The sequence below is a fragment of the Pelodiscus sinensis genome, chromosome 4, assembly GCF_049634645.1.
Source record: "Pelodiscus sinensis isolate JC-2024 chromosome 4, ASM4963464v1, whole genome shotgun sequence".
NCBI classification, from domain to species: Eukaryota; Metazoa; Chordata; order Testudines; family Trionychidae; genus Pelodiscus; species Pelodiscus sinensis.
Genome location: NC_134714.1, coordinates 110,700,720 through 110,726,865, shown reverse-complemented (window position 1 = coordinate 110,726,865; position 26,146 = coordinate 110,700,720). Strand labels below are relative to the sequence as shown.

General features: G+C 37.8%; 1 protein-coding gene across 29 annotated transcripts in view; it reads left to right on the top strand.

Annotated features, from left to right (window-relative positions):
- SOX6 (SRY-box transcription factor 6) overlaps positions 1-26,146 on the top strand; it is a 519,233-nt gene that overhangs the window by 420,640 nt on the left and 72,447 nt on the right. For 25 of the 29 annotated variants that reach the window (XM_025190443.2, XM_006134565.4, XM_075928048.1 and 22 more), the window contains 4 exons: positions 7,983-8,132; positions 11,982-12,162; positions 14,880-15,070; positions 25,069-25,125. In XM_025190443.2, the coding sequence (XP_025046228.1) occupies positions 7,983-8,132; positions 11,982-12,162; positions 14,880-15,070; positions 25,069-25,125 (579 nt within the window). The remainder of the gene's footprint in view (positions 1-7,982; positions 8,133-11,981; positions 12,163-14,879; positions 15,071-25,068; positions 25,126-26,146) is intronic. The other 4 variants (XM_075928052.1, XM_075928039.1, XM_075928050.1 and 1 more) reach the window with 1 other exon arrangement.

The window sequence follows — 26,146 nt, the reverse complement described above, 5'->3', positions numbered from 1 at the left end:
CTCTGTGGAGCGGTGGTTCTATCTTTCATTATACAGCTCCTAGCACATTTTGGATATCACTGCAGTAATAAATAATAATAGAAGAATGAATCCACTCAATTTCTTTCTTTCTTTATTGCTTAACTGTGCGCTAACATTATACTGAAGAAGCTGCTGGTTTTACATACGCTTTGTAAGCACTGTCTTTGTGATTAGCGAGTTATGTTGTTCTGTTTTGAATGTATGTTATACATCCTGGAGGAAATTTCTGGAGTTATAGCTCTGCAACATTACCAGCTTAATGCACTAGATAAGAAAAAACAACTGTATCAAGTACCATAATGCATTTGCAGTTACCCTTTTAGAATTTTTTCTGTCTGAAGCTGAATTACTCAATGTCTCAAAGGCTGAACTTGCATCTCTATAAATAAGAAGTTATAGCATTGCATAGTTTATTTAGAACTCTGACAAACAAGGTTCAGCAGTTGAGTCTCGGTAGTTTTATTGTTTTTAACTGTACCAAACATTCCTTGTGGATATGAAATAGGATTTATGTTTTTATTAAGAGAAGACATTGAAGTTAAGCAGAAAGTTTGGAATTTCTTAATTTCTTTTCAGACTCCCAAATCCTTCCCGCACCTTAGGACACATTGCACTGTCCAAATACATAGGAAGGATTGGATATTTTAATGGATTTTGTGAATCTTCTTCTACATAAGAATAGAAACTTTAAAATTTTTGGAAACACTTCTTTCTTTCCCATGCATCCAGCTAATTCTACTGGCTCTGAGGCTATGTCTAGACTGCAAGCTTCTTTCGGAAGAAGCTTTTCCAGAAGAGATCTTCTAGAAAAAACTTCTTCCAATAGAGAGCGCCCACACAGCAAAAGCGCATTGAAAAAGTGATTTGCTTTTTTGAAAGATAGAGTCCACGCTGAATGGATGCTATCTCTCATTTAAGCTGTGATTACTATGGACATAATGGCCACCAGGGCACCAGTGCTTTTTCCTCTTTCCTCTTCTTCCTTTGAAAGAACTCTCTCTTCCCATCCACACATGCCTTTTTGCAATAGAGCTCTTTCAGAAAAAGGCTTCTTCCTCATAGAAGAGGATTACCAATGCTAGAAACCCCCCTCCGTTCTTTCAATTTTCTTTTGAAAGAACACGATTGAAGTGTGGCTGTAACTCAAGTTTTTTCAAAAAAAATGGCTGTTTTTCTGAAAAAACGCTGTAGTGTAGACATACCCTGAGTATTTCTCAAATCTAATTTTTCCTCTTCTAATGTTTACAGCTCTTGTTTGTGTTTTTGAGGCTCTCTCACCTTAGCTACTGTGACCGCCATCTCTCTGGCCTGTCTGCAACTCATCTTGTGTCACTTCAGTCTCTTCAAAATTTGGTCACAAAAATCATTTTCCTCGCCTAGCACTTGGACCATGGCACCACAACTGTGTCCTGTTTCCTCTTCAGCAGCAACATTAAATTTAAAGCTTTTAGTTCTAACCAAAGTTCTATACAAATCTGCTCCTACTTGCATGTCTAGTCTTACTCCCTCTTACTTTCCCTCTCAAGCCCATAGTTTGGCTCCCTACGACTACAACTGCACTTTCCATCTCTTCCCAGGCTCTCATTTGCACCTATTTCCATGCTGTTCTGTTATGCTTGAGGCAACATCTTACCACAAATGCAGCAATTGAGTACCTTCTCTTCATTCAAATACCTTCTTGAAACATACTTCATCCAGGATGCCTTTCAGTGATATCACACTTAAGACTACATAAGTAAAAATCCTATTCTGCCTGACTCACACACACGGGCTACGTCTACACTGGCACCCTTTTCCGGAAATGCTTAAAACGGAACAGTTTTCTGTTATAAGTATTTCCGGAAAAAGCGCGTCTGCATTGGCAGGCTGCTTTTCCGGAAAAGCACTTTTTCCGGAAAAGCATCCGTGCCAATGTAGATGCGCTTTTCCGGAAAAAAGCTCCGATCGTTATTTTCGTGATCGGGGCTTTTTTGCGGAAAAGACTACTGTGCTGTCTACACTGGCCCTTTTCCGGAACAGTTTTTCCGGAAAAGGACTTTTGCCCGAACGGGAGCAGCATAGTTTTTCCAGAAAAACACTGACAATTTTACAGTAGATCGTCATTGCATTTCCGGAAGAGCAAGCGGCCAGTGTAGACAGCTCGCAGCTTATTCTGGAAAAGCATCTGCTTTTCCGGAATAAGTGGCCCAGTGTAGACACAGCCACACTCTCAACACATAAGTGAAACAACAAAGAAACTGGGAATGAGTGATAGGGGATGTCTCACTTGATGATTGCCTGTTCTGTTCATTCCCTTTGAGACATCTGGCATTGGCCACTGTCAGAAGACAAGCTATTGGCCTCGATGGGCTAACCCAGTATAATGACAATACCACTGCTTTGTCTTTGGTAGCTTCGGCAAGCTGTAATTCTCACTTTGCATTCATTTAGCCTCAAAGCTTTACAATAAGAATGGCCATACTGGGTTAGACCATCGAGGCAAGTTGCCTGTCTTTTGACAGTGGCCAATGCCAGATGTCTCAGAGGGAATGAACAGAACAGGTAATCATCAAGTGAGCCATCCCCTGTCACTCATTCCCAATTTCTGAAAAACAGAGGCTAGGGACATCATCCGTGCCCATCTGGCTAATAGACTGGCACCCTTGGGACCTGACCGGTTCTGAACCAGAGAGTTTGCTGAACCTTGGCAGGTCAATATTATCTAGCAACATTACCAACACTTCCACAGCTTACTGGGCCCTTAGAGGACATTTAGGAGTAAATTAGAGCTAAACAACAGCACAGAACACTGAGAGCCAGAGCTTGTGACTGTAAACAAACTTTAGGGGACCGTGGGAAATGTGGCCACACCCATGATAAGTGGACAGCTGGCTAAATCATGCCAGACCCCGGATGTTGCCAGAGAAGAGAGTGCCAGTCTAGAGAAGTTCAACCTGTACTTTTTAATTTGGTGACCCCTAGTTCTTGTGTTATGGGAAGGAGTCAGTAGCTCTTCTCTATCCACTTCTTCCTCACCAGTCATGATTTTATAGATCTCTGTCATATCCCCACTTAGTCATCTCTTTTCCAAGCTGAAAAGTACCAGGGTTCTTAATCTGAATCAGTAGGTATCCATATTTAGCTTTAAAAATGGCAGACAGAAAGGTGATGTGATTTGCCCATATTTGCACAGTAGAGTGCCAGTGAATAGTGTTGTGGGCATAAGCGCAAGGTGAAAAGTGAGGAGGGGCATAGAGGAGCCTGCATTAATGAGATAGTACTTGTATGGCCAGTATCTAGAACCTACTACTAGTGGGAAAACTATGTAGGCCTAAACATCCCATGTTCCACCCAGACAGGTCTGCATTTTGATGATGGAGATAGTGATCTTTGCCTATTATCTATGTATCTCACAAAAGGGTTGTGCGGCTTAGTTAGCTGATGTTTTTAAAACACAGTAAACTCTTTATATGAATCACGCTGCAGAAGGGCTCAGTATTATCAACCTATAGATTTATTTCAGGAAAAGTTTGGATACATGTGATGTTTATCTATATTCTAGATAGTTTCTGTTTAGTAAAGCAGGGAGTAACCACCATTGTATTCAGTAACTCCATTTCCATGCCAGTTACACTCAAGTTGGTAATGGAAAACCCTGTGAGGGTTCATTCCAAAGCACGGTTGATACTGTTACTGCTTTATGTGTGTAGCTTTAAGATATAGCATGTGCTCCACTCATAGGCCAGGCCTCTACCCTAGGGAACAATGTCAAACTAAGGTATGCAGCTCCAGCTACATGAATAGCATAGCTGGAGTTGACGTACCATTGTTTGAATTACCACAGCAATGCCACTGCAGGGGTGATGGGTCGATGGAAGAACCACCTCTTACCCCCATCAAATCTCCTCACTCTTCTTGACCGGGTTGAGTACTGTACTACAGTGCAGGTTTCCCAGTAAATGTAGGCAAGGCCTTGGACAACTGAATATGGATTTTGAAGCCGTAACTTTTTTATAAAAGTTCTGATTTTCAAAAGTGCGAAAGACCTGCTGACTTCAAAAGGAACTCCTGGGTGCTCAGCACTTTTGAAAATTGAGCTTACCTATATTTTGGTGCCTAAGCATGGATTTTAGAAACCCAACTTCAAGTACCCATTGTTGACTATCTTGACCTTGGTCTGAATCTGGGTTAACTGTATGACACAAGCTGAGTCTTATGTACTTGATGTTTGAACCTCCTAGTACAGCATGTAATCAAGGGTCTTATTTGGAAATCAGCAGTTTTTAAACTGTTAGGTTCTGTAAGTAATAGAGAGAGGTTGAAAAGAGGGTACGTTTCAATGTTTAAGCTGCTCTTACAATATTCTCACTCCAGCTATGTAAGTAACTATCATTTTATGTGCTAACGTATAAAGGATGCAGTAATATTTAGAGCGGCTTTAAATTTATAAGTAACAGGACTGAAAAGAATTTCTGTGACTCATTAGTTAATGCGGTGGCTGACTAATACATCTTAAAATTCATGATTGTGGGGTAGGTTAATAAATTTTTATAGTCATTAGTCAATAGCTAACAATTTAGCATTTCAATTGCAAGATTTCTATAGAAACGTTCACTCTAGAACATTAAAATCTAACAGTATATATTCATTTTCCCTGCTGTTCATTGCCTGACCTACTCTATGTACACTCCTAGATTGCCATTTAAGGCCATCCTTTCAAAGGTGAACGTAACAGTTGTGTTTGCAAAATCATCTGTTTGTACCAACTGATCTATTATTTGCATGTTAATTCAGATTGCCTAATCCCTCAGACATTCAGGTATCCATGTGTAGTTACCCAACTTTTCTGCCCAACTAACAATTTGGCAGGCACCTGGGTGGATTTTTGTGGTTGTAAGCTCTGCGTCTATTTCTCTGCGACTTGCATGTGTCTAACCAAACCAAAAAGTTCATATATACAATGTCTTTTCATTTTTATTATGCTTGGGGGGAAGTTTATAACAGTGAGAGACAAAACAATTCCAGACATATGACTTAGCACAGTAAAACTCTCAACACAGTATTACAGTATAAAGGCAACTTAAACTTTAACATTCACCTATCTTCACTCATGCAATTTCCCAGATAATCACCTACTGGCCTATGGTCCATGGTACTATCATTGCTCATCCTTGAAGCCTTGGAGATAGTTCAGTGCCCAGGCTCTGTTGAGGAGCATCTACAAATGATGAACTAGTTCTCTTCTTGCTAGAAAATCAGCTCACTTTTGTATGCTGCAGAGACTAAAGCTAGTAGGCCACGATGTAAGTAGGCCTACTGCAAGAACCTCCACCTTGCCCTTCCAAGACAGAACAAGTGCATCTCTGGGCTACAAACAGAAAGGGTACATCTAGACTGCAGAGCTTTTCTGGGATACCAGAGGTATCCCGGAAAAACTCTGCCGCATCCAAGGAACGCATCTGCTCTTCCGAAATTTTTTTCGGAAGACAAGACACGTTTTTTCAGCTTCCCTGTAAACTTAGTTTTATGAGGAAGAAGGGATATTCCGAAAAAGGGTTTTTTCCTGACATTTGGACCAGTTTAGAAGGGCCAAATGTCGGAAAAACCTCTTCCAAAAAAAGAAGTGGAAAGATATGCAAATTGAGGTTCGCAATTTGCGTATCTTTTCCCAGAAGAACTGTGTAGTCTAGACACAGCCAAAGTGCTGTCACATCACTGACCATTCTGCTGCTTTCACTCTGTATGCAAGTCTCTGTTCATGGGAGGCTACTGACTTTCAATCAGCCTCCTCATCCTTGCTCAAGAGAAAGGCAACCCCCAACCAAACCTTTGGTGTTAAAGTCAGTGGGCAACCAGAGGAAAATTCTAGTTAAAATTGCAATATCCAGTGTAGAACTTCTAGGCTACTTTAAGAAGAATCTGGATGAGCAACATTTTGACTCTGAAGTTGTCTGTACTGCCTTTGGAGTTATGAATGCTCTTGTGGCTAACTCACAATACAGACAGTTCTGTTGTTCTATGCAATGTATGTAATAGATAGAAGAAAATATTAAACTTCAAACATTCCTTCTAAAACCAGCTTGTTTCTAAAGATATATTTTTGTTTGTTCTGTCATCAGTTCCACTGTACAGTAGCTCATTTATCCTCAGCTGAAAATGTTCAGGCTTCAAGAAGTTTAAAAATTTGCCTTTCTACTATCAAATAGCGTTGTAGCCTATTAAACTAACAAAGAATGACCCTAAGAACCCGATGTTAGTTTATATGCCATTGCCAAGGGGAGCTGATAAGATCCCAGCAGTAGAGCAGAACATTTACTACTATATACAACACTTCATTTTCATTATTCAGCGCAGAACAGAAAACTGGAAAATTAGAGTGCTAGCAGAGGGGAAAATATAGTGCTTCCACCTAAATATTTAAATGTATCTTCTTTCGGAAGGCTCATCTCTTGTCCAAGTTTAGACTATGCCTGGCATTTTGAAAGAGTGGGATGTAGTGGAGGTTTAAGTGAAACAAACAAACAAAAAGTCAGATTTTTCTTAAGCACCCAGAATTCTGACTCTGACCCCTTTGCATGCATTTGTCTAGCCACTGAGTCACTGAGCGCATAGTATTGTGTAACTTTCATTTCTTTAGAGGCTTGTTATATTAGAAAAATTGTTCCAAAGAAAGCAACAATTATGACATAAGCACATCTGGCTCTTGCAAATTATTCTTTATTAAGCTTTCATTTAATTACATGTGCTGAAAGGTCTGCTTTTGATTACTGTAATTTTTTTTATTTGTCCATCTGAATGATAGTAATGTTGGAAATTACATACAAACCACCTGTTTTTTTTTTCACTAATAAGGCACAGTTTATACAGATTTATGTGTGGAAGAGGGATTAGGATCCTCCCCTGTTTATGGTAGAAGGATTATTGCTACTGCTAATTCAAGGTGAGGGATTAAGGTCGATAGGAGGAAATTAAACTTGTTTGATTTTGGGTCAGTAAACACTTCATAATACTAGGAATATTTGACTTTAATGCACATCTTTTTCAGATACAGTTCTGAAAAGTGGAGGAAGTTGTGTGTATATTCTATGATAATATTGAAGGATATATTTGTGTTCTCATCTTTATGATAATCGATTAACACCAGTACTTCTCATTGCTGCTGAGAGTTGGTTCTAGTCTACAGTAAGCCTCCTCCCCCTGTCGATATAAGATGTGCAACTTCAGCCACACGAATAGCACAGCTGAAGTCGATGTACTTACCGTGGTGTCTTCCATGAAGTACGGTTGGCGGGGGCTGCTCTCTCAGTGACTCCGCCTACTCTTTTCATCCTGGTGGAGTTCCAGAGTTGTCAGGAAAGTGCTCAGAGTTCATTTATCTCATCTAAGTAGACATGATATATCAACTACCAAAGAGTCTATCACTGCATTGTTGATCCACCGTGTAGTGAAGACAAGCCCTTAGACTGCATCATTTCTGCTTTACCATTAAACTATATCAAGAGAAAACATGGAAGTGGTTTTCAGTAGCACATGAACCTCAACTTCAGTTCTCAATACATATTCTGTTATGGAGAATTGCTGCACAGCTATGTAAAGACCTTAAGTGTTTCTTACTTTTCATAGGGATTGGTATCCTTTTTTATATAAATACGCTTACAACTTTGTCATGGTTGTTTATTAACTTGGGCACAATATTTATCTGTTTGTTGTTTGCTATGATAATTGTTGGCAATGGATTAATAACTAATATATATTATGTAATTGTCTAATAAAAATAGTTACTTGCCCTGGATGAGAATTTCGCAAATCTGTTTTTTAAAAGTATTAAGCAAGAAAACCTCAAAAAAGAAAGAGCTGAACAAGGTGATGATTTCATCAAGAGAAGCAGCATCAAGAGAAAGCGATAAAATCATGTGCTTTTATCGGATCTCTGTCTTAGGACAGTTGCAGGCAATATTCTTTATTTGTTTCTTGTCTTGCAGCAACTCTATGCAGCTCAGCTGGCCAGCATGCAGGTTTCTCCTGGAGCCAAGATGCCTTCTACTCCCCAGGCACCGAACACGACAGGGGCACTCTCACCCACTGGGATGAAAAACGAAAAGCGAGGGACCAGCCCTATAACTCAAGTGAAGGTATTTTTCAATGGAAAAAAAATCATGTTTGAAAGAGGCAGTGCAATTAGTGGTGCTACTCTGTCCATGTATTTATTTTAACAGTAGGAAGTCCAACCATATGAAAGCTCATTCTTAAATGAAATACTCTTCTTCAGTGGTAAACTGTCAGCATGGAGAATGGAAGAGCAGGTGTGCACTCCTTGGAAACAAGAGTATCAGGCATTCCCCTTCATCTCTATATCTAGCACTGAAAATTCATCCCTAAAATTCAGTATCTTCAGGAATTCAGTTTTGAATTTGATAATGTGCATAAATAACATCTGTTTTATTGCGTGGTTTCAAAAAAAGCACAGAAGGCAGCTTATTCCTCAGAATGATAGCGCTAACTTACATTGTGAGGGCCAAGAGGGACTGTAGCCCTTCTAATTATTTCACAAATCCCAGGCTGCACTTTTACACAACTTTGGAGAAAAAAAAAACCCAACCCTCACATAAAAATAAAATGTAAATCAGGGCTCCGGGGAGAAAAACTGTGTCACTGCAGATTGATTTGCCGCTTGTTGATTTCACACAGCTGCTGACAACGAGGCTGCTTCTTGTCGATTTTGCACCATTGCTGAATGCTTGTGCCTGCTTAGTCTCACTTGGTTGGTATGAGGCAGCTACAACATGGCACTTGGCAGCAGCTTGAAATGAACATGATGCACCCCTCCAACTTTGTGCTGCAGCTGGTACCTGTGGGTGGTACCAGGTTGCCTTTATGGCTGTGTTTTCCTGTGATTGTGTTGGATTTCACGATGCCAAACAAGTTGGAAAACAAATTGCTTCAAACTACAAAACTCTTAGTTTGGGGGAAAATGTTTGGACATGCTATTGATTTGAACAGCAAGCACAGCAAATATAAAGACATTAAACTGAGCTATGGAAGACACACACTGACTTTATACAGAAAAAAACATTCTTCGAGAATACAAAAAAAAAACCCTATAGACCCACAATCATTCATGCTGGGAAGATTCTATTCATTTGGGGTCAGAATTTTATTTTGTTTTGACAGGTGAGTAAAAAATCATTGTCTTTTTTTTTCATTATTATCAATCATCATGGTAAAGTGTGGTCTAGCAAATATTTCTGCTGGGGCTGATAAATTTCCACCATATTGTGCTATGTTGAGAATACTAATAAATATAAATTATTCCATTATGAAGAGCTCTGGCATTTGTTTAGCAAAGCATTCACTTTACTTAACTGTGGATACATATTAGTCTAATATTTTACCTCTCCTGATCCAGTGCTGTGCTTCAAAGCTGTTAATGAAATTTACCACAGATGTTGTGTTTCTAGAGGTTGATGCAAAAGCAGCCAAAAGTAAAGGCAAGATGTTTGAGCAAAGTTGCTATAGTGTAGTGATACTAAACACCAGTGATTTAGGGGATTGATTGTATGATATTGAGTGCATTAATGTGAAAAAGTAATTGTATAAGTGAATGAGCCAAATGGATCTACACCAAACCAAACTGTTACTGGATGAGCAACATTTTCCCTGGTTAAATTTAAACACATATCTGCTTGAACCAAAGCCAATACCAGTCCAGCTCCGTTGGCCAGCTGTGTTCTATTACTCACTTTACCACATGCAAATTCTTGGGGGTTTCCCTACATAATTCTACTTGAATGGACTGCAGTAGATGTTAATAAAAGTCTTTTTATGCTTATTTTGTTAAGCGCACTCATTTATTGAAAATATTAGAAATCAGTTACAAGTTTTTCATATGGAGGAAGTATGGCAGGGTTATCATGAAATAAAATTAATTAATACTTAATATAAAAACACCCCAATACACTAACACTAGATTGCTTTCTTGGGGAATTCTGTTACTCATACAGTGCACAGCAATTTTAATTGTTGTGTTTTGCTTAATAAACTGTATATTCCTACTCTGTGTATAGAGAGACGTTCAAAGTTATTTGAACATTAGGCCTCTGTGTGTGTAGGATCATAATCCTTCAGCCTACAAACAGCTTAGCCTAGAATGAGCCCAGTCCTCATGGAATCCTTTTGAAGGAACCGGGGCTCTGCTGTAGTACTCAGTGTGCTGTATCATGACCACAAAGCACACGAACGTACTCAGGCCCTTACTCTGCCGTTGGCTCTGCACAGGAAAGCCCTTGCATTCTTGCAGCGCTCTATTGGCTTCAGCTGGGCTTTGCATATGTACCTACATATGTCTGCCTGCATTACAAAGTCAGGGACTGTATTAGCAATTAGTAACTAATAGAAGGGAGAAAATATAACTGATGATGTTGCTGATAACGTATTAACTTTAGAGATGTGAAAGTATTATAAATAAGCACCTATTGGTTATGTTGGTATATTGAATGAGTTATATATGAGCAGTGTACTATGCAGAATCATTATTTGATAGTAAGGAGCATAGTATTCAGTGCTGACTTCTAAAATATGGAGAGCTATATTAACTATGTACCTTTACATCCAGCATATTATGGCTTTGTGTATATTTTAAATGAGACACCTCTTTCTTTGGCTTTTTCATTTTAATTTCAGAAAATCTGTGGGTGTTTTTTTTAAACACTGTGACCTAGTGGCTGCTTAAAAAATTAAGCAAGGGGGATATGCCCCGAGAATGGGGAGAGGAAGGTGGACCTTAATCAAAGAAATGAGTTTTTAGAGTCTTCCCAAAGTTAGAATTTGTTAAAATTGGAATCATTCTGACACAAAATGTATGTCAAAGACTAAGTGTGAATGTCCTCTACAACAGCAGGGGAGAGATAGCTCAGTGATTTGCGTATTGGTTTGCTCAATCCAGCGTTGTGAGTTTAGTCTTTGAGGAGACCATTTAGGGATCTGGGGCAAATCTGTCAGGGATGGTACTTGGTTTTGCTATGAGGGCAAGGGACTAGACCTGCTGACTTCTCAAGGTCCCTTCCAGTTCTATGAGATAGGTATATCTCCATATATTTATATTTGGCTGTACCAAATTTTCACATTTATAGACAATTTCCCCATCTTTATGCTGTTTTCATTCAGTGGATTCCAGACACATAGACAATAGTGTTTGAACATGGTAGAAATGATTACAAAAGCATCACCTAACCACTACTTTCGGTCTCATGTACATGAAATTTAATATTTAATTCTAAGTAATATATGACAAAAATGACATGTGGCAGTGGAATAATAGAATATAGAAAATGAAACTGTGTTGTATGTTTTTGTTATGTGTAGCTGATTGCAGTGCTTTTACATTCATTGCAAAACTTCCTTGCTGATAACAGGAAGGGAGCATCGATTAGTATCTAGTGCAGAGTATGTACCAATAAAAGATATGTGAAAGGAATGCAGCAATGTCAAGGTTATGGGTCTGTGGGCCAAAAAATATAAAAGAGGGCTCTAAATATTTCCAAGTTATGTTTGTTTAATTTCTAATATATGAACAAATAAACTACATAGCTTATTTCTAGTTCCAGGAACTTTTCAAATAGAACCAGCACAAAAGCACTACTGAGATGCGGGAAATTTTAAATAATTCTTTGCAAATGCCCTAGGTTAATTTAGATCTCTGAAAACACATTAGGAAATTAAGCTGTAATGTGAGCTAATTCAAATTTCAATTTGGCAAAAAGAATGATCCAGCCACACAGTTAATGTAAATAGAAGCATAACACAGAGAAATTAATGAGGTTTCCTTTCCTTGAATCTTCAAGACGGCAGATAATTAGCTTCTTTTGTTATTAGTGCAGGAGAATGTGGCATTGTCTCGGAGGTATAAAATGACTGTGTCTTACTAAGTGATAATGTGTTTCATTTGTCTTTTTCTAATAATTATTTACTTTAAACTCCTGTAGGATGAAGCCTCACAGCCACTGAATCTCTCAGCCCGACCTAAAACATCCGAACCTGTCAAATCCCCGACGTCACCGACACAGAGCCTCTTCCCAACAAGTAAAACCAGTCCAGTGAATGTGCCAAATAAAAGTGGCATCCCGAGCCCTATTGGAGGAACATTGGGAAGAGGATCCTCTTTAGGTAAACCCACAGTTGATTTCAAACAGGGAAATCTTTTCCCAAGAGGGGTGGTTTCTGAGGCCACGTCTACACTGTGGAGATATTTCGGGATACCGGAAATATCCTGAAATAGCTATTCCGTGTTTTTAAAGCAGCCCGTTATTTCAAAATAGATTTCAAAATAATGGGTACACTATTCTGGCATCCCTGTAACTCTCATTCCACGAAGGTTAAGGAACATTTTGGAATAGCGCTTTAATTTCAAAATAAGCTATTTTGAAATTACCTCAAAATATGTTACACAATTAGTTATGACTTAGTTTTTCATGTTAGCCTGAACGCACCTGGTAGTCTTACTCAGAAGAGTGTTCCTAAAGAAATATAATCTTCTATTCTTTAAAGTTTCATCAACCCATGACCCAGTAGTGTCCTAGCTATGCCATATCATTACATCAGGATTTTATCTTGATATGCTGATTTTTTTAAAGGCTTTGGAAGTGTTTCTGTTCAGACTGTTCATATCGCTCTACTATTCATTCTTATTTCCCTGCTTTTACATTCAAATGTTTGCAGCTAGGGAATTTTTGACCCATATGCAAGATTCACAAATGAAAAATTTGTTTTGGGGGAATGTAGTTTATAAAGGTTAGACCATCCCATCAAGGAACAGAAATAAGCACCTTACAGTTTAGATGTTGCCCACAAAATTAAAATGCTGAATTCTCATAATTCAACTGTGGACTGAATATTTATGACAAACTGATGGTTTACAATCCATAACTCAGATATACTTGTAAAATACATGTAAACACTTGTAAATAATAAACAAAATTGTAAAAGTTGTGGTGCATTCTAGATGACTTCACAATCCTATGGAGAATGCTTCCTGAAATATAGTTTCTGCAGTTTGCTAGCTGTCATTTGGTCTTTCCATCATGTTATTTCTCAGTTGCCGTGTTATTGTTGTATCTAACACTACAGCCAATGTTTAGAGAGAAGCAGAGTACAAAAGTGGCAGAGGATGAGGATATTTTCAATTAAAAGTTAAACTACAAAACTTTGTAGGCTTTCTTCCCCTCTAAAAGTAGAGGGCTGAAATGAAACATTTAAAATCTCCCAGTGGACTTAGGATCTTGGATCTCATTTTCAGAATCATTTCGGACCAGATTCTGGGACTAGAGCATCAGTCTACAGACTCAGGCTTGTGGGGATTATGCTACGGTGCTAAAAAAAGCAGCATAGACATTTCAGCTTGGGGTTAAGCTTCGGTCTGAAACCCACCCCATTTCCGGGCTTCAAAGCCCAAACTTCAGTCTGAGCCAAAGACATACTTGACTATTTGTAGTGTCTTAGCTTGAGTCCCTCAAGCCCAAGTCTCTATACCTGGGCAATGGGACTTGCTGCTGCAGGTTGCTTTGTTGGTTTGGTTTTGCAGCATAGACACACTACACGTGACTTAGGAGCTTTTAAAAAAATTGTTCAGGATGAAGATAGATTGAGTCCTATTGTGGCATTGTTTTAGGGAGGTGGTGTCTCAGTTATGCTAAAAACCAATGTGGTGTAAGCCCTAAAACCTTTTATAGGCTACAAGGTTAAATAAATTATTCCTACTCAAGGTAAAGTCTGAGGTGCTAACCTTTTAATTTTTTTAAAAAGCAATGTGATTGTGTCTTTACTTAGGCAAAACTCTCATTGAAGACAATGGAATTGATATCAATAAGAATTTTCTTCTGAGGAAGAATTCCAAAACTGTGTCATTTTATGTAATTAATAATATATACATTTTGTGTAGTTAAAAGTTCACAAGTATCGCAAAGGTAGAGCATTAAAATAAAGAACAGACATTTTTGCCTGCCATGCAGGATTCACCAAGAGTACACTGCATATGTGTACATTATACAGTACATCTCTGTATTGTGTAAAGTGCATTCACATGCAGCAACAACAGGTGGATCAAGTTAAAGCTTCACCACAGCCGCCTGAAATTACCAGTCACTGAATAATGGCTGTCTTTTGGTCTAAAATAAGAGGACTTTATCCACAGTACTAATTTTTACCTACAATAAATACATTTCATAGAGAAATGAGTGTTTGTTTAATGCTTGAAGATTTTTTTTATCTCTACTATATGTAATAGAAAGAAAACAAATATTTCCTCTCAGTTATTTATAGCTTTGGGCATGTGTTAAGGTGATAACTTGCCTACCAACACACTAACTACTATATAAAGTTTCTGGATTTCAAAGCATATTGCAGGGAGTGACAGTTATCCCTTAATAAAGAAACACATATTTCAATAGTAAAACCAGCTGGTGTTCTGCTTGCTTTCACTCTTATAATTTCAAAGATTTCTTATCTGTGTCCAGGTCCAGCAAAGTTTGCTCAACTTTAAGTGTCTCAATGAGTTCAATTGGCAGAGCAGTCACATGTGTAATGGAACAAAGAGGGTCTCCTTCTTATAAGTAAGCTCGACCTATTAATTCAGATGTCCACTGCAGTTGTTTTCAGAGGTCTGCTGATAATGTTTAAGATTTCCAGATCTCACCTCCATTCAAAATATTTTAGGGTCTGCAAATGAAAAAAAAATGTTGATTCTCATTGGTCTAAAGAGAAGATTTTCATTACAACAACTACTACAGAGGTTAACCAGGGTCCACTCTGACAAGATGAAAGCTGACTGCATAGCTGGGAATCTAATCTAAAAGGTAGCCTTAATTAGGTGTGTTCTGTATTTATAGATATCCTTTCCAGTCTTAACTCACCAGCCCTATTTGGGGACCAGGACACAGTCATGAAAGCCATACAGGAGGCTCGAAAGATGAGAGAGCAGATCCAGAGGGAGCAGCAGCAACAGCAGCAGCCTCATGGTGTTGATGTAAAACTACCCTCCATGAATAACATGGGTATAAACAACTGCAGGAATGAAAAGGTATGCATACATATTAGTGAAACAAAAGCATATGTACCATTTCCTGTCTGTATTCATAATCTGACATCAAAATATAAGAATCTATGAATCTGTATATAGCAAATTAGTTAGAATAACAAATTAGCTGATTGAAATTAAGGATGTGAGTGGTCATTAGTGTGACTTGTTCATTGAAGATGATAGTGTTAATCAGCTCAAAGAGCATGTCTTCACTGCTATGGAGATCAAAGGGCACGTCTTCACTGCTGTGGTGATTGATCTGCTGGCATTTGATTTAGTGGGTCTAGAAAAGACCCGCTAAATTGAATACTGAGGTTGCTCCCATCAACCGCAGTACTCTTCACAGTTGTGAGGAATAATGGAAGTTGAGAGAAGTGACCTCCCACCGTGGGAATTGCAGAAACTTGGCTTAAGGCACGTCAATTCCAGCTACGTTATTTATGTAGCTGGAATTGCATACCTTATGCCGACTTTTGGCTGTAGTGTAGACCTGCCCAAAATGAGTAAGCTGGAGAGAGTTTTAGCATGTTGATGTAGTTGAGTATCATGATGGCATAAGATGTATACAGATGTGCTTATAGTTCACATGTAGAAAACAGGAGGATGCAGTACAATGGGATGGAGAAAGCAACAGGGAAAACATTGCACTTTGTCCAACAGCATTCAGATAGAAGTGTTAACAACGAGGCTTCCCAAGATCTGCAGAAGGGCCCTGTCCTATTTGCTTTCAGGGGTGTTCTCAAAAGAAGAAGTCTCAAAAATTTAGGAAATCTTCAGGAAAACTACCGTGCTCTATGGTCTTGCCAAGGTACCAGAGATCTGCTCCAGGAGCGGGTCCTTCTTCGCTGAACTGCCGAAGCACTGAATCGTATAATTGGCTGGAGCTGTAAGGCAGCCCTTTGCTTGAAGAGTGCTTTCTCAATTATCTTCCCGAGAAGAATGAGTTGTCCTGCAATATACATCATATAAGCTATTTCCCCGTAAAAACGATTGACACAAAATCAGTTGTAAGCCACTATATCAGCTGTAAATTTAATTTAACAACAATGCAAAACTATTACACAGAAAGTACTGTGGCCTAAACAGAAACAGTTATGATCTACTTATTAATATACACAGAAATAACACGTTAATTCATTTAAAAATCAGCATGTGGTTTAAATTTTAGAATTTGTTTGTTAGAGTTTGGAAATATAGTTTTTAATGCTTCTAATTCTTAAAGAAAGAACACAATTCACCTAGTAATTCTAAAAAAAATGCATGTTATTCAGAGGGACAGTGCAGTATTTTGGGGGAAGTTTATATTAGATTGTTCTTATCTGTCAAAAAATTATCCTTCTTTAAGTGTAAATTTCAACATAACAGTAAAAAGCCTGTGAAAAGGATTCCTTTAAACTTTTCCCCATAGGATTAACAATGGTTTGCAAAATAAATTCAGAACCTAATAAATGTTTATTTCTACTAGGTTTGGTTTAAATGATAGCATTTTAAAACACTTAATACAGAATAATGTATGAAAGAAAGTGTTACAGAGAAATTAAATAAGCCGTCCTTATTCAGGCACGATTCTAATTAAAGTTAATGGAAATCCTAATTGAGAAAAACTGTAGGATTAGATCGCAAGTTAAAAAAAAGTCACACCTTGTATGATAAGCCTTGGAATTTTTTTTTATTGAAGCATACTTTGCAAATTAATCCCATGAGTGCCACTGGATCTGTATTTGAAAATATTTAAAACACAGAAAGGAAGGGTAAAATAAACCTTAAAATTTATTTCTACTTTTTAAAATGTGTGTCTAGAAAGTCACCTACTTGCTCTACAAAGTCTGCTCCTCGGGTGATTGCAGAAAAACATTATCAGCTTCCTATATTGACTAAAAAAACTTTTAATTTCTCCTTACGTCTCTTAGCAGAGCCAATAAAACTTTGGAAAAATGAGCTGGAATCTCTTCCTTCATGTGTGTTATCAACAGCATTGTTAACTAATTTTAAATCACAGAATCTTTATTGTTCATGATGCATTAGGTGAAATAACCTAGGTTGAGCTTGCATCACTGCCTTTTAGAAAAAATATCCCTATACTTCTAAACTGAGCAGAGCAGATGTGGAAGTCACTGAAAGAGTATAACCCTGGAACCCACAATGCCAATTTTAAACATAGATTTTTTCAGAGTCGTGCTGTTTAAGACTCTGACAACAAAATTATAGTAAGAAGATTTATCATGAAGACTCACTGTCATTCTGTTGTTTTTATTTATTATAGCATAAGCCACAGAATGAAGCAATGAATAAAAGAAGACAAGGGTGGGGATTATACTGGGATTTTACTACCACACCTCTGACATGTTGTTAGTCTCTCAGCCATGTACCACAACCATAAAAGTAGTGCAGATAATCAAACAATGAGATACAAATTTGCCCATTAAAATTAGGGTCTCTCTCTATCCTCTGTCCCCCAAATAATGAAAATAATTGCATTTAAGAGTAGTAAATCTCATGGAAAATGTGCACATACTTCATATCAAATGTAAAATAGATGTATTTAAAACAAAAAATATTTTAAAAAGTATCATTATAGAATGCCATGGTTTTTTTCACTCTGGAAGTTTACAAACAATCCCTTTTCATTATTCCTGTTTGTGTGATAATTTCCTTTTACTTTACTTTAAAAACTATTCTATACCTATGTCACAGAATGAGATCCCAACAAAGCCTGAGAAATCATAGTTACATTTTTGGATTTCCTTCTTCTAAATGGATCAGTTTGTCTTTTAGACCAAAATTTCAAAAATAAGTAGGCTTTGCTCATGCAAATGAGTAACAAGAGTCTAACACCTAAATGATGACAAGCTAATTTGCAGCTTGGACTGATTGAGTTACTAGTCCTTGAGTTCAGATAACTAACAGTTGTGTGCAGATGATGATGCTTACAATATTAATTGCACAGTTTCTAAGCCTGCGTTGATGCCTTTTTAAATGTCATTTTAAGGCTCAAAATGTTTTGTATTGCTTATAAGCATTAGCGCTGTCAATAAATCGCAGTTCACTCATGTGATTAACTTTAAAATTGTGATTAATTTAAGTTTTAATCACACTGTTAAACAACAGAATACCAATTGAAATTTATTAAATATTTTGGATGTTTTTCTACATGTATATATTCATTGTATTACATGTTGTAATTAAAATTAAATTGTATATTATTTTAACACAGATATTTGCACTGTAAAAATTATAAACCCAAAATAATATTTTCACTTCACCTTATGCAATCTCTTTGGGCATGTGTACACTATGAAATTATAATACAGTATATGGAGATATACCTGTCTCAAAGAACTGGAAGGGACCTTGAAAGGTCAGTGAGTCCAGTCCCCTGCCCTCATATCAGGGCCACATACCATCCCTGACAGATTTGCCCCAAATCCCTAAATGGCCCCCTCAAGGATTAAACTCACAATGCTGGGTTTAAGCAAGCAAATGCTCAAACCACTGAGCTATCCTTCCCCTTTGAAAAAATTGTTTCAAAATAACTTATTTCAAAAAAAGTGCTAGTCCTCATGGAAAGCAGGAGTTATTATTTTGAAATAATCAGCCCGTTATTTCAAAATAATGGGCTTGGTAGTGTGGATGCTCCACTTAATAATTTGAAATAAGGGAATTATTTCAAAATAACTTCCTAGTGCAAACCAAGACTTGTTAAGAAAGTACAACAGTTTTTTTGTTACATAACTGTACTCCAAAACAAAAGAATATAAAATGTTAGTGCCTACAAGTCCACTCAGTCCTATTTCCTGTTCCGCCAATCTGTAAGACAATTTTTTTTTTACATTTATAGGCGATAACACTCCCTTTTTTATTTACAATATTACGAGAAAGTTAGAAGAGGCATTTGTATAGTCGTTTTTGTAGCAGGTATTGCAAGGTACTTATGTACCAGGCATCCTAAACATTCATGTGCTCCTTCATGCCTCAGTCATCATTCCAGAGGACATGCTTCCATGTTGATGATACTCATTAAGAAATGTGTTAATTAAATTAGTGACGGAAATCTGTGGGGGAAATTTGTATGGTCCCTGTTCTGTTTTACTCACCTTCTGCAATATATTTCATGTTGTAACAGTCTCAGATGATGATCAGGAATGATGAATTTTTATGATTTTCTCGAGAGTTGTGTTCTTCATTTTAAGAACACTTTCACTGCATATTGGCCAAAACACAAAGAAGGTGCCAATATGAAATTTCTAAAGCTCTCGACCCAAGCAAGGTTTATAAGAATCTGAAGTGCCTTCTAAAATGGGAGAGATGTGAGAAGTAGAGCATGCTTTCAGAAGTTTTAAAAGAGCAGCACACTTGAAGTGGAAACTACAAAACCTGAACCACCCAAAAAGAAAATAAACCTGCTGGTGGCATCTGACCCAGATGATGAAAATGAACACACATCAGTCTGTTCGGATTATCATTAAGCAGATCGTGTCATCAATATGGACACATGTCCTCTGGAATGGTGAATGAAGCAGAAAGGGATGTATACATCTTTAGCACATCTGGCACATCAGTATCTTATGATGCCGGCTACAACAGTGCTGTGAAAACTCCTGTTCTCACTTTTAGGCAACATTGTAAATCAAAAGTGGACAGCAGTTTCTCCTACAAATGTATACAAACTTATTAGTCTGAACAGTTGACTGAACAAGAAGTAGGACTGAGGAGGTTCGCAAGTGCTAAAATTTTACAGTGTTTTATTTTTGAATGCAGTTATTTTTGTACATTTGTAAGTTCAAATTTCAGGATAAAGAGATTGCAGTACAGTACTTGTATTAAGTGAATTGAAAAGTACTATTTCTTTTGTTTTTTTTACAGTGCAAATAAGTGCAAATAAGTATAATCCAAAAATAAATATAAAGGAGGCACTTTTCCTTCCGTGCTGAAATTGAAATCAATACATTTTTAAAAGGTAGAAAACATGCACAATATTTAAATAAATGGTGTTTTATTATTAACAGTATGATTAATTGCAATTAATCTTTAATTGCATAATGAATCACAATTATGTTTTATAGCTTGATAGCCCTAATAAACAGATATTTGAAAATTGCCCCACTTCCAGTTAAAAAAAACCAGAAAGCTTTAAAGTGCTCACAGGATCTTGGTCGCCAGTAAGAGCAAAGTGAATTAATGATCTGGAATGGTTCATTTTTATGATTTTTCTGAGGGTTCGGGATCAGCTACGGTTTAAATTGACAACATTCTTTGTGCTAATAGTACTTAAGGTGTCATCTGGCTATTAGCAAAGCCAAATTTCTCTACCTTACCTGATGCTATTCAACTGTGGGCCAACATCATGAAAGAAAGCTAGAACAGCAATGGTGACTAATGGTTCTAAATGAAAATATTTTAAATAACCCCAAAGATGCTATATTGCCCATTTTGCTTATATTTAAAAGGCCAAATTCAAGTTTTGCCAGTATGCAGGCAGAAGCATGAGTTATATGCACTGGATAGAGGTATATAGGTTCAGGTTGCAGAATATATGTGGTAAATATACATGTTATATCTTCTGCACACTGTTACAGGAAGCATTCTATTGCCTTACAGAAATCTATGAAGTGACCTCATCAAGCTTTTTGAGGAACCCAAATCATGCATAATATGCCTGTGCCGTGTGTCCCTTCCCCACCACTTTGTAGGTTTTTGGGCATAAGCATATGTGCAGTTGGAAGTCAAAATTAGGTCCCACAAATTCTGCCATGATTTCCTCATTACTTCCATGAACTTCAATAGGAACTGCAGATTGCCAGCCCCTTTAAAAAGCAGTTAATAAATCCTTAGACAGCTGTGGAAAACTCTACATTTTTTGTTCTCTCTATTTCAAATGAAAAAAAAAAAAGATTAAGACTACTTCACTTATCCTAATGTAGACATAATAGCTACTATGCAATAGATAGTCTGGACTTGTTTAAAATATTCATTATTTACCCTTGGAGTTGTTTACAGTCTATTGGTCAAAGCCATATTTAGGCACTCAGATTTGACTCAATAAGCCGTAACGGCCCCTTTGGACATGTTATGGTCTGCTGTAATGCAGAGTATTTAGAGACTGTTAAATATATGGATTATTGACACAATAGAGTGTAACAGCTCCTCTAGAGTGGTTACGCTCCATCCCTTCCATGTGGCCACTGCACATGTGCACAACGTTCTGATAAAAACAGATCAGGAAGTTTTTGTAGAAAATCATTACCATTCATGCAGGCATTTTTTTCCTAAAGAAGAAAAATTTATCATCTTAGTATTTTCCCCAAATACCTAGAGCCCTGCAAATCCACAATATCAGCTTTATATCCTCATCTATGGACCACTTTTAAAGATTGCATATTTATATGGATCTAAATTTTATAGCTACAGCCCTTTAAATCTGCAGATACTGGTAGATAATTTTTGCAGGTTGCATGCAGATTGGGTATTTATAGTGCTCTATAAATTTCTATATAAAATTCCTAAGTACAACATCGTATTATCAATTATTTGTTTGATCAGTTTTGTTATTACAGCCATAATGATTGTGAGTGAGTTCATACATCTTTTTGTTTCAAGCCCCAGATTGTTCAAAGGCGAGCACCTTCGTTGTTACCTGATATTCTCTAAACTCAATGACTAGCAACTGACTGACAGAACTCTGTCAGAGTAATGGTTCTTTTTCAGACCAAGCTGCGGGCAATCAGTTTCTCATCTTTTACCAGAATTAGTTATGACTGTCCCTAATTTCCAAACATGAGACACAAGAATAACAGTCTAAAGAAACAGTCATATTGTAGATTGTCATGAGCCACCATGAATCATAAACACTTAGTTCAGAACTGCAAGGATTCATGTATTCTGTTTTGTTTGGGGATTTTAACAAAAACTTAAAGATTTCTTTCCTTTTGGTGCTAATTTCTGATAGCAGAATCTTTAATTATAAATCAAAGGCCAATGTTAATATTTCAGGACCAAATAAAAGGCAAAAAATGTTTTGTACATGAAGAGTTACAGACCTTTCCACTCCCTCTTATTACATCCTAACTCTGTGAGGGCCTGTCTACAGTAGGAAATTATTTCAAAATAACTACATTTGAAATAATAATTTATCTCTGTTAAATGATTATGGCTGAGGAAGATGCCTTTGAATGGAGAGGAAATTAAAAATGAAAATGCCACCAGTCATCTTCACTATATTGCCACAAAGGGCCTTTAAATATCTTGTGAGTTTGGCCATTTTGATAAGCTATTTATGACTGCCAAGAACAAACAGGATTTTTGAAAGTAAGTGCCTAAAATTTGGCCTCTGAGTCCATATCCAGGTACCTGAATGTAAGTGACCTGCTCTCAAAAGTGCTCAGCACCAGTATTTACAACCAAAGCTGTTCTGTGCTCAGCACTTTTGAAATTCACTCCACTTTTTAAGTGTAAAAATATGAATTGAGGAGCCTAACATTATACATCCCAGTGTGAGAAGCTTTGGCCTGACAGTATGTGCTTATGAAATAGTATTTGTAACTACAAAATTTCCATTTGCAAATGTAAGTGTCAGTGCTTTATCCTGTCTGCTTGCACTAGAAGTGCATAAATTCACAATATATTTCCTTAGTAATGTAGAAAGCAAAATAGTAACCCCAGGTAAAAATTTTCTGAAGCGCTCAAGTGACTAGATGCTTCAGTCCCATTGAAAATGCTTTAGAACATTTTATCCCTGAGCACTAAAGTAGTATGTGTCCAAGAGGCAGTAATACATTTTTCTGTAAAATACAGTACATTTTCATCCTTCCCTAATACATTTAAGAAATATCAGAATATCAACCGATGTAATACTGCCCCCTTTTATTAGAACTGAAAAACATGCTAGACTTTATATACTTTGCATTACAGCTTGTGGAATTTTATTTTATTTATACAATTGATTGAGATATTCATTGTTGCACGACAGGATAAGATTAGTTATGAAATCAGTATTGCTCTCCAACAATAAGTGAAAAGAAGGTTGTGATCAAATTGTTCAGCAGGGTGAGTGGGTGTTTTAGACTTAGCTTCCCTTGTAGCATATTATACCATGCAGGTTACTTGAAATTCTTCTGAGGGGCACAGGGAATTCATGAATTGGGATGGCTGCCGTGATATCTATTTGATTATCATGTTCACCTGCAATTGTTTTCTAAATCAGGCTATTCCTTGGATAACAATAGGCCACAGTGTTTTTTAATTTATTTTATTTTTTCTGAATTAAAGGAATTAGATTTGTCTTTGTTAATGTATGTGTATAGGAATTACATTCTAAAAAAACACAGTGTGGAAGGTAGTGCAAGTTGTGGGTACATACCTAAGGACATTCAGGGTACCTCTACACAGCAGGGCAAAAGTCAAATTAATATACGCAACTTCAGCTATGTCAATTGCATAGCTGGTGTCAAAATAGCTTAATTCGGCTTTTGGAACTGTCTACACAGCAGGAAGTTGAAGGAAGAACACTCTTCCTTCGACTTCCCTCACTCCTCATGAAATGATGATTACAGGAGTCAGAGTAAGACATCCTCCATCTCAACAATATTTCAAAATAATGGTTTGCTGTGTAGATGCGCACTATGTTATTTCAAAATAATATTATTTAATCCGAAATAACACTGCCGTGTAGACATATCCCTAATGTTCTGGAACTCAGAGTTTATAAGGCTTATGTAAGGCAATTCATGGGGCCGCCATTGTGCTGTCCAAAGAAGGAGGAATGTCCTGGGAGCACAGCTTCATCCCTTTGCATTGGCTAGTCCTGTCACAGTAGCTGGGTGAAGAGGGTGATAGATACTGAACTTTTATCACGGGTAGCTCCAAAAAAGTGTATCAAAATCAGGAAGTGCAATGTTAAAGCTACAGGAATGTCCTCCTCCTCCTTTGCTGGAACCGCGGGTGGGTGACAATGGGCATCTCCAGTCCCGAGTCTACCTCCAGGCATAGGGAAGGGGCTGCACTGCACCCCAGAATATGGTGCAGGTGTTCAAAATAGAGGCAAGAGTGGTGTAGGCCTGGTGGAGCTCTTTCACTTTACTCCAGACCTGATCCTGGGTCTGGGTATGGCCTTTGGTGGCCAAGCTATCAGGCATCTGGCCATAGATATGGGTATTATGCTGTCTGCAGTGGAGATCCCATAGGTTCTCCTCTTCACCCCATACCTCGATTAGGGCCAGGACCTCTTCTCCAGACCAGGATGACACTCATCTTTTGTGTCTCCTGGCAGGCTCCTGGAAGCCCTCTGTGTGCTCCATGGGATGGGCAGGGAGCTCTTGGGAGGCTTGGGGGGTCTGCCATGATGGCCAGATGTCAGGCACTGGTAGCTGCGGTGTGGCTGGAGGCTGTGAGGGCCAGCTTCCTGCCACAAGACCTTTTCCCCTATGTCTGCAGCTTTAAGAGCTACAGGGCAAGAGGAACTATCGAATCCTGAGGAGTGTGGCCAGCAGGAACCTGTGGGATTTCCTGGAGGCCCCTTTTTTAAATAAAAACTCTCTGTGCCACATCCACACATGCCCTCTTCTGAAATAGCTGTTTTGGAAGAGGCCTTATTCCTCATAGAATGAGGTTTACCAACATTGGAAAAAGCCCTCCATTATTTCAGTTTTCTTTCGAAATAACGCCATTGCAGTGTAGACGTTAGTATTGTTATTCCAGAATAACGGCTGTTATTCCGGAATAATGGTGCAGTGTAGATGTACCCAAAGCAATTTAATGCACTGAAGCGGAGTGGCCACTTTCCAGTGGGCTTCTTGAACTGGGTATGAACCCGATAGCTCATTTGCATAATCAAAACACCTTCTCTCTTAAATTGCTCCGGAACAATTTATAACATGTAGGCACTATTACTAATATCCTACTTTTCCTTTTTTTTATATAAATTGTTGTTCAGTGCAGCATACATTTACATGCTTATTCCCTTTTATTTCTAAAGTGCAGGAACACTGTTTACTGTATTTCAGATGCCAGTGCGGATAGATGCCATCACTGGAAGGATATGCATTAGAACTGTAGACACAGTGAGTCCCTGACACATCATGTATTGTATAAATTCCTGTTCTGTCAAGGGTTTAGCAGGGTGCCAAAATATATTTAGTTGCCAGCTCCTTGCCAGAATTCTGTTCCTAGCCTGATGCCAAGCAGTCTTTTTGGATGTTCCTGAATAAGATCAGGCTGGCTTGATGAATTCCTCCTCCTAAGGGATTCTCCTGTCTCAAGAGATTACATGCATGCCGTTTCTCACATACACCCTGTGTTCTGTTCTTCAGTAGAAGCAACCATATACACTACATCAGTGCTGCTAAACATCTTTTTAATGAAGTACCTTTGAAATCCTCCCCTCCTCTCAAAAAAACCCCCAAGCCTACAAATACAAGCAATTTATTGTCCTGAAAGTTGTATTTCCTTTTCTGTTTTTTTTTTTAATTTTACTTTATAGGTGATTGGAAGCCAGCTACATTTAATACAGTTTTCGTTTTTGAAAGAAACTGCTCGAAAACTTTCTTAAAAAAACAAAAGATTGTATTTTATTCATAGTGGTATGTCTTTGCTATATAGAATAGAGGACATGAACCACTTTCCAACACACAATTATACCATGCATCATAGTATTTTTATTGCTTTCAGTAATTTATCAATATTTGCCTACTGTTGTGTACATAAAAAAGATACGTTGCAGGATGGGGAATTAACCATAGCAAGGCCCTGGTCTCCACTATGGACTTATTTAGAAATAACCGCACTTTCAGTTGAATTTATAAGGGGAGTGTCCTCACTGCCACACCCGTTATTTTGAAATAAGGGGTTGCTTAATTTGAAATCTGTACTCCTGTGTTTCTTGGGGAATAATGCTAATTTTGAAATGGGGGAGAGGGATAGCTCAGTGTTTTGAACAGTGACCTGCCAAACCCGGGGTTGTGAGTTCAATCCTTGAGGGGGCCATTTAGGGTTCTGGGGCAAATCTGTCAGGGATGGTACTTGGCCCTACCATGAGGGTAAGGGACTGGACTCAATGACTTCTCAACATTCCTTCCAGGTAGA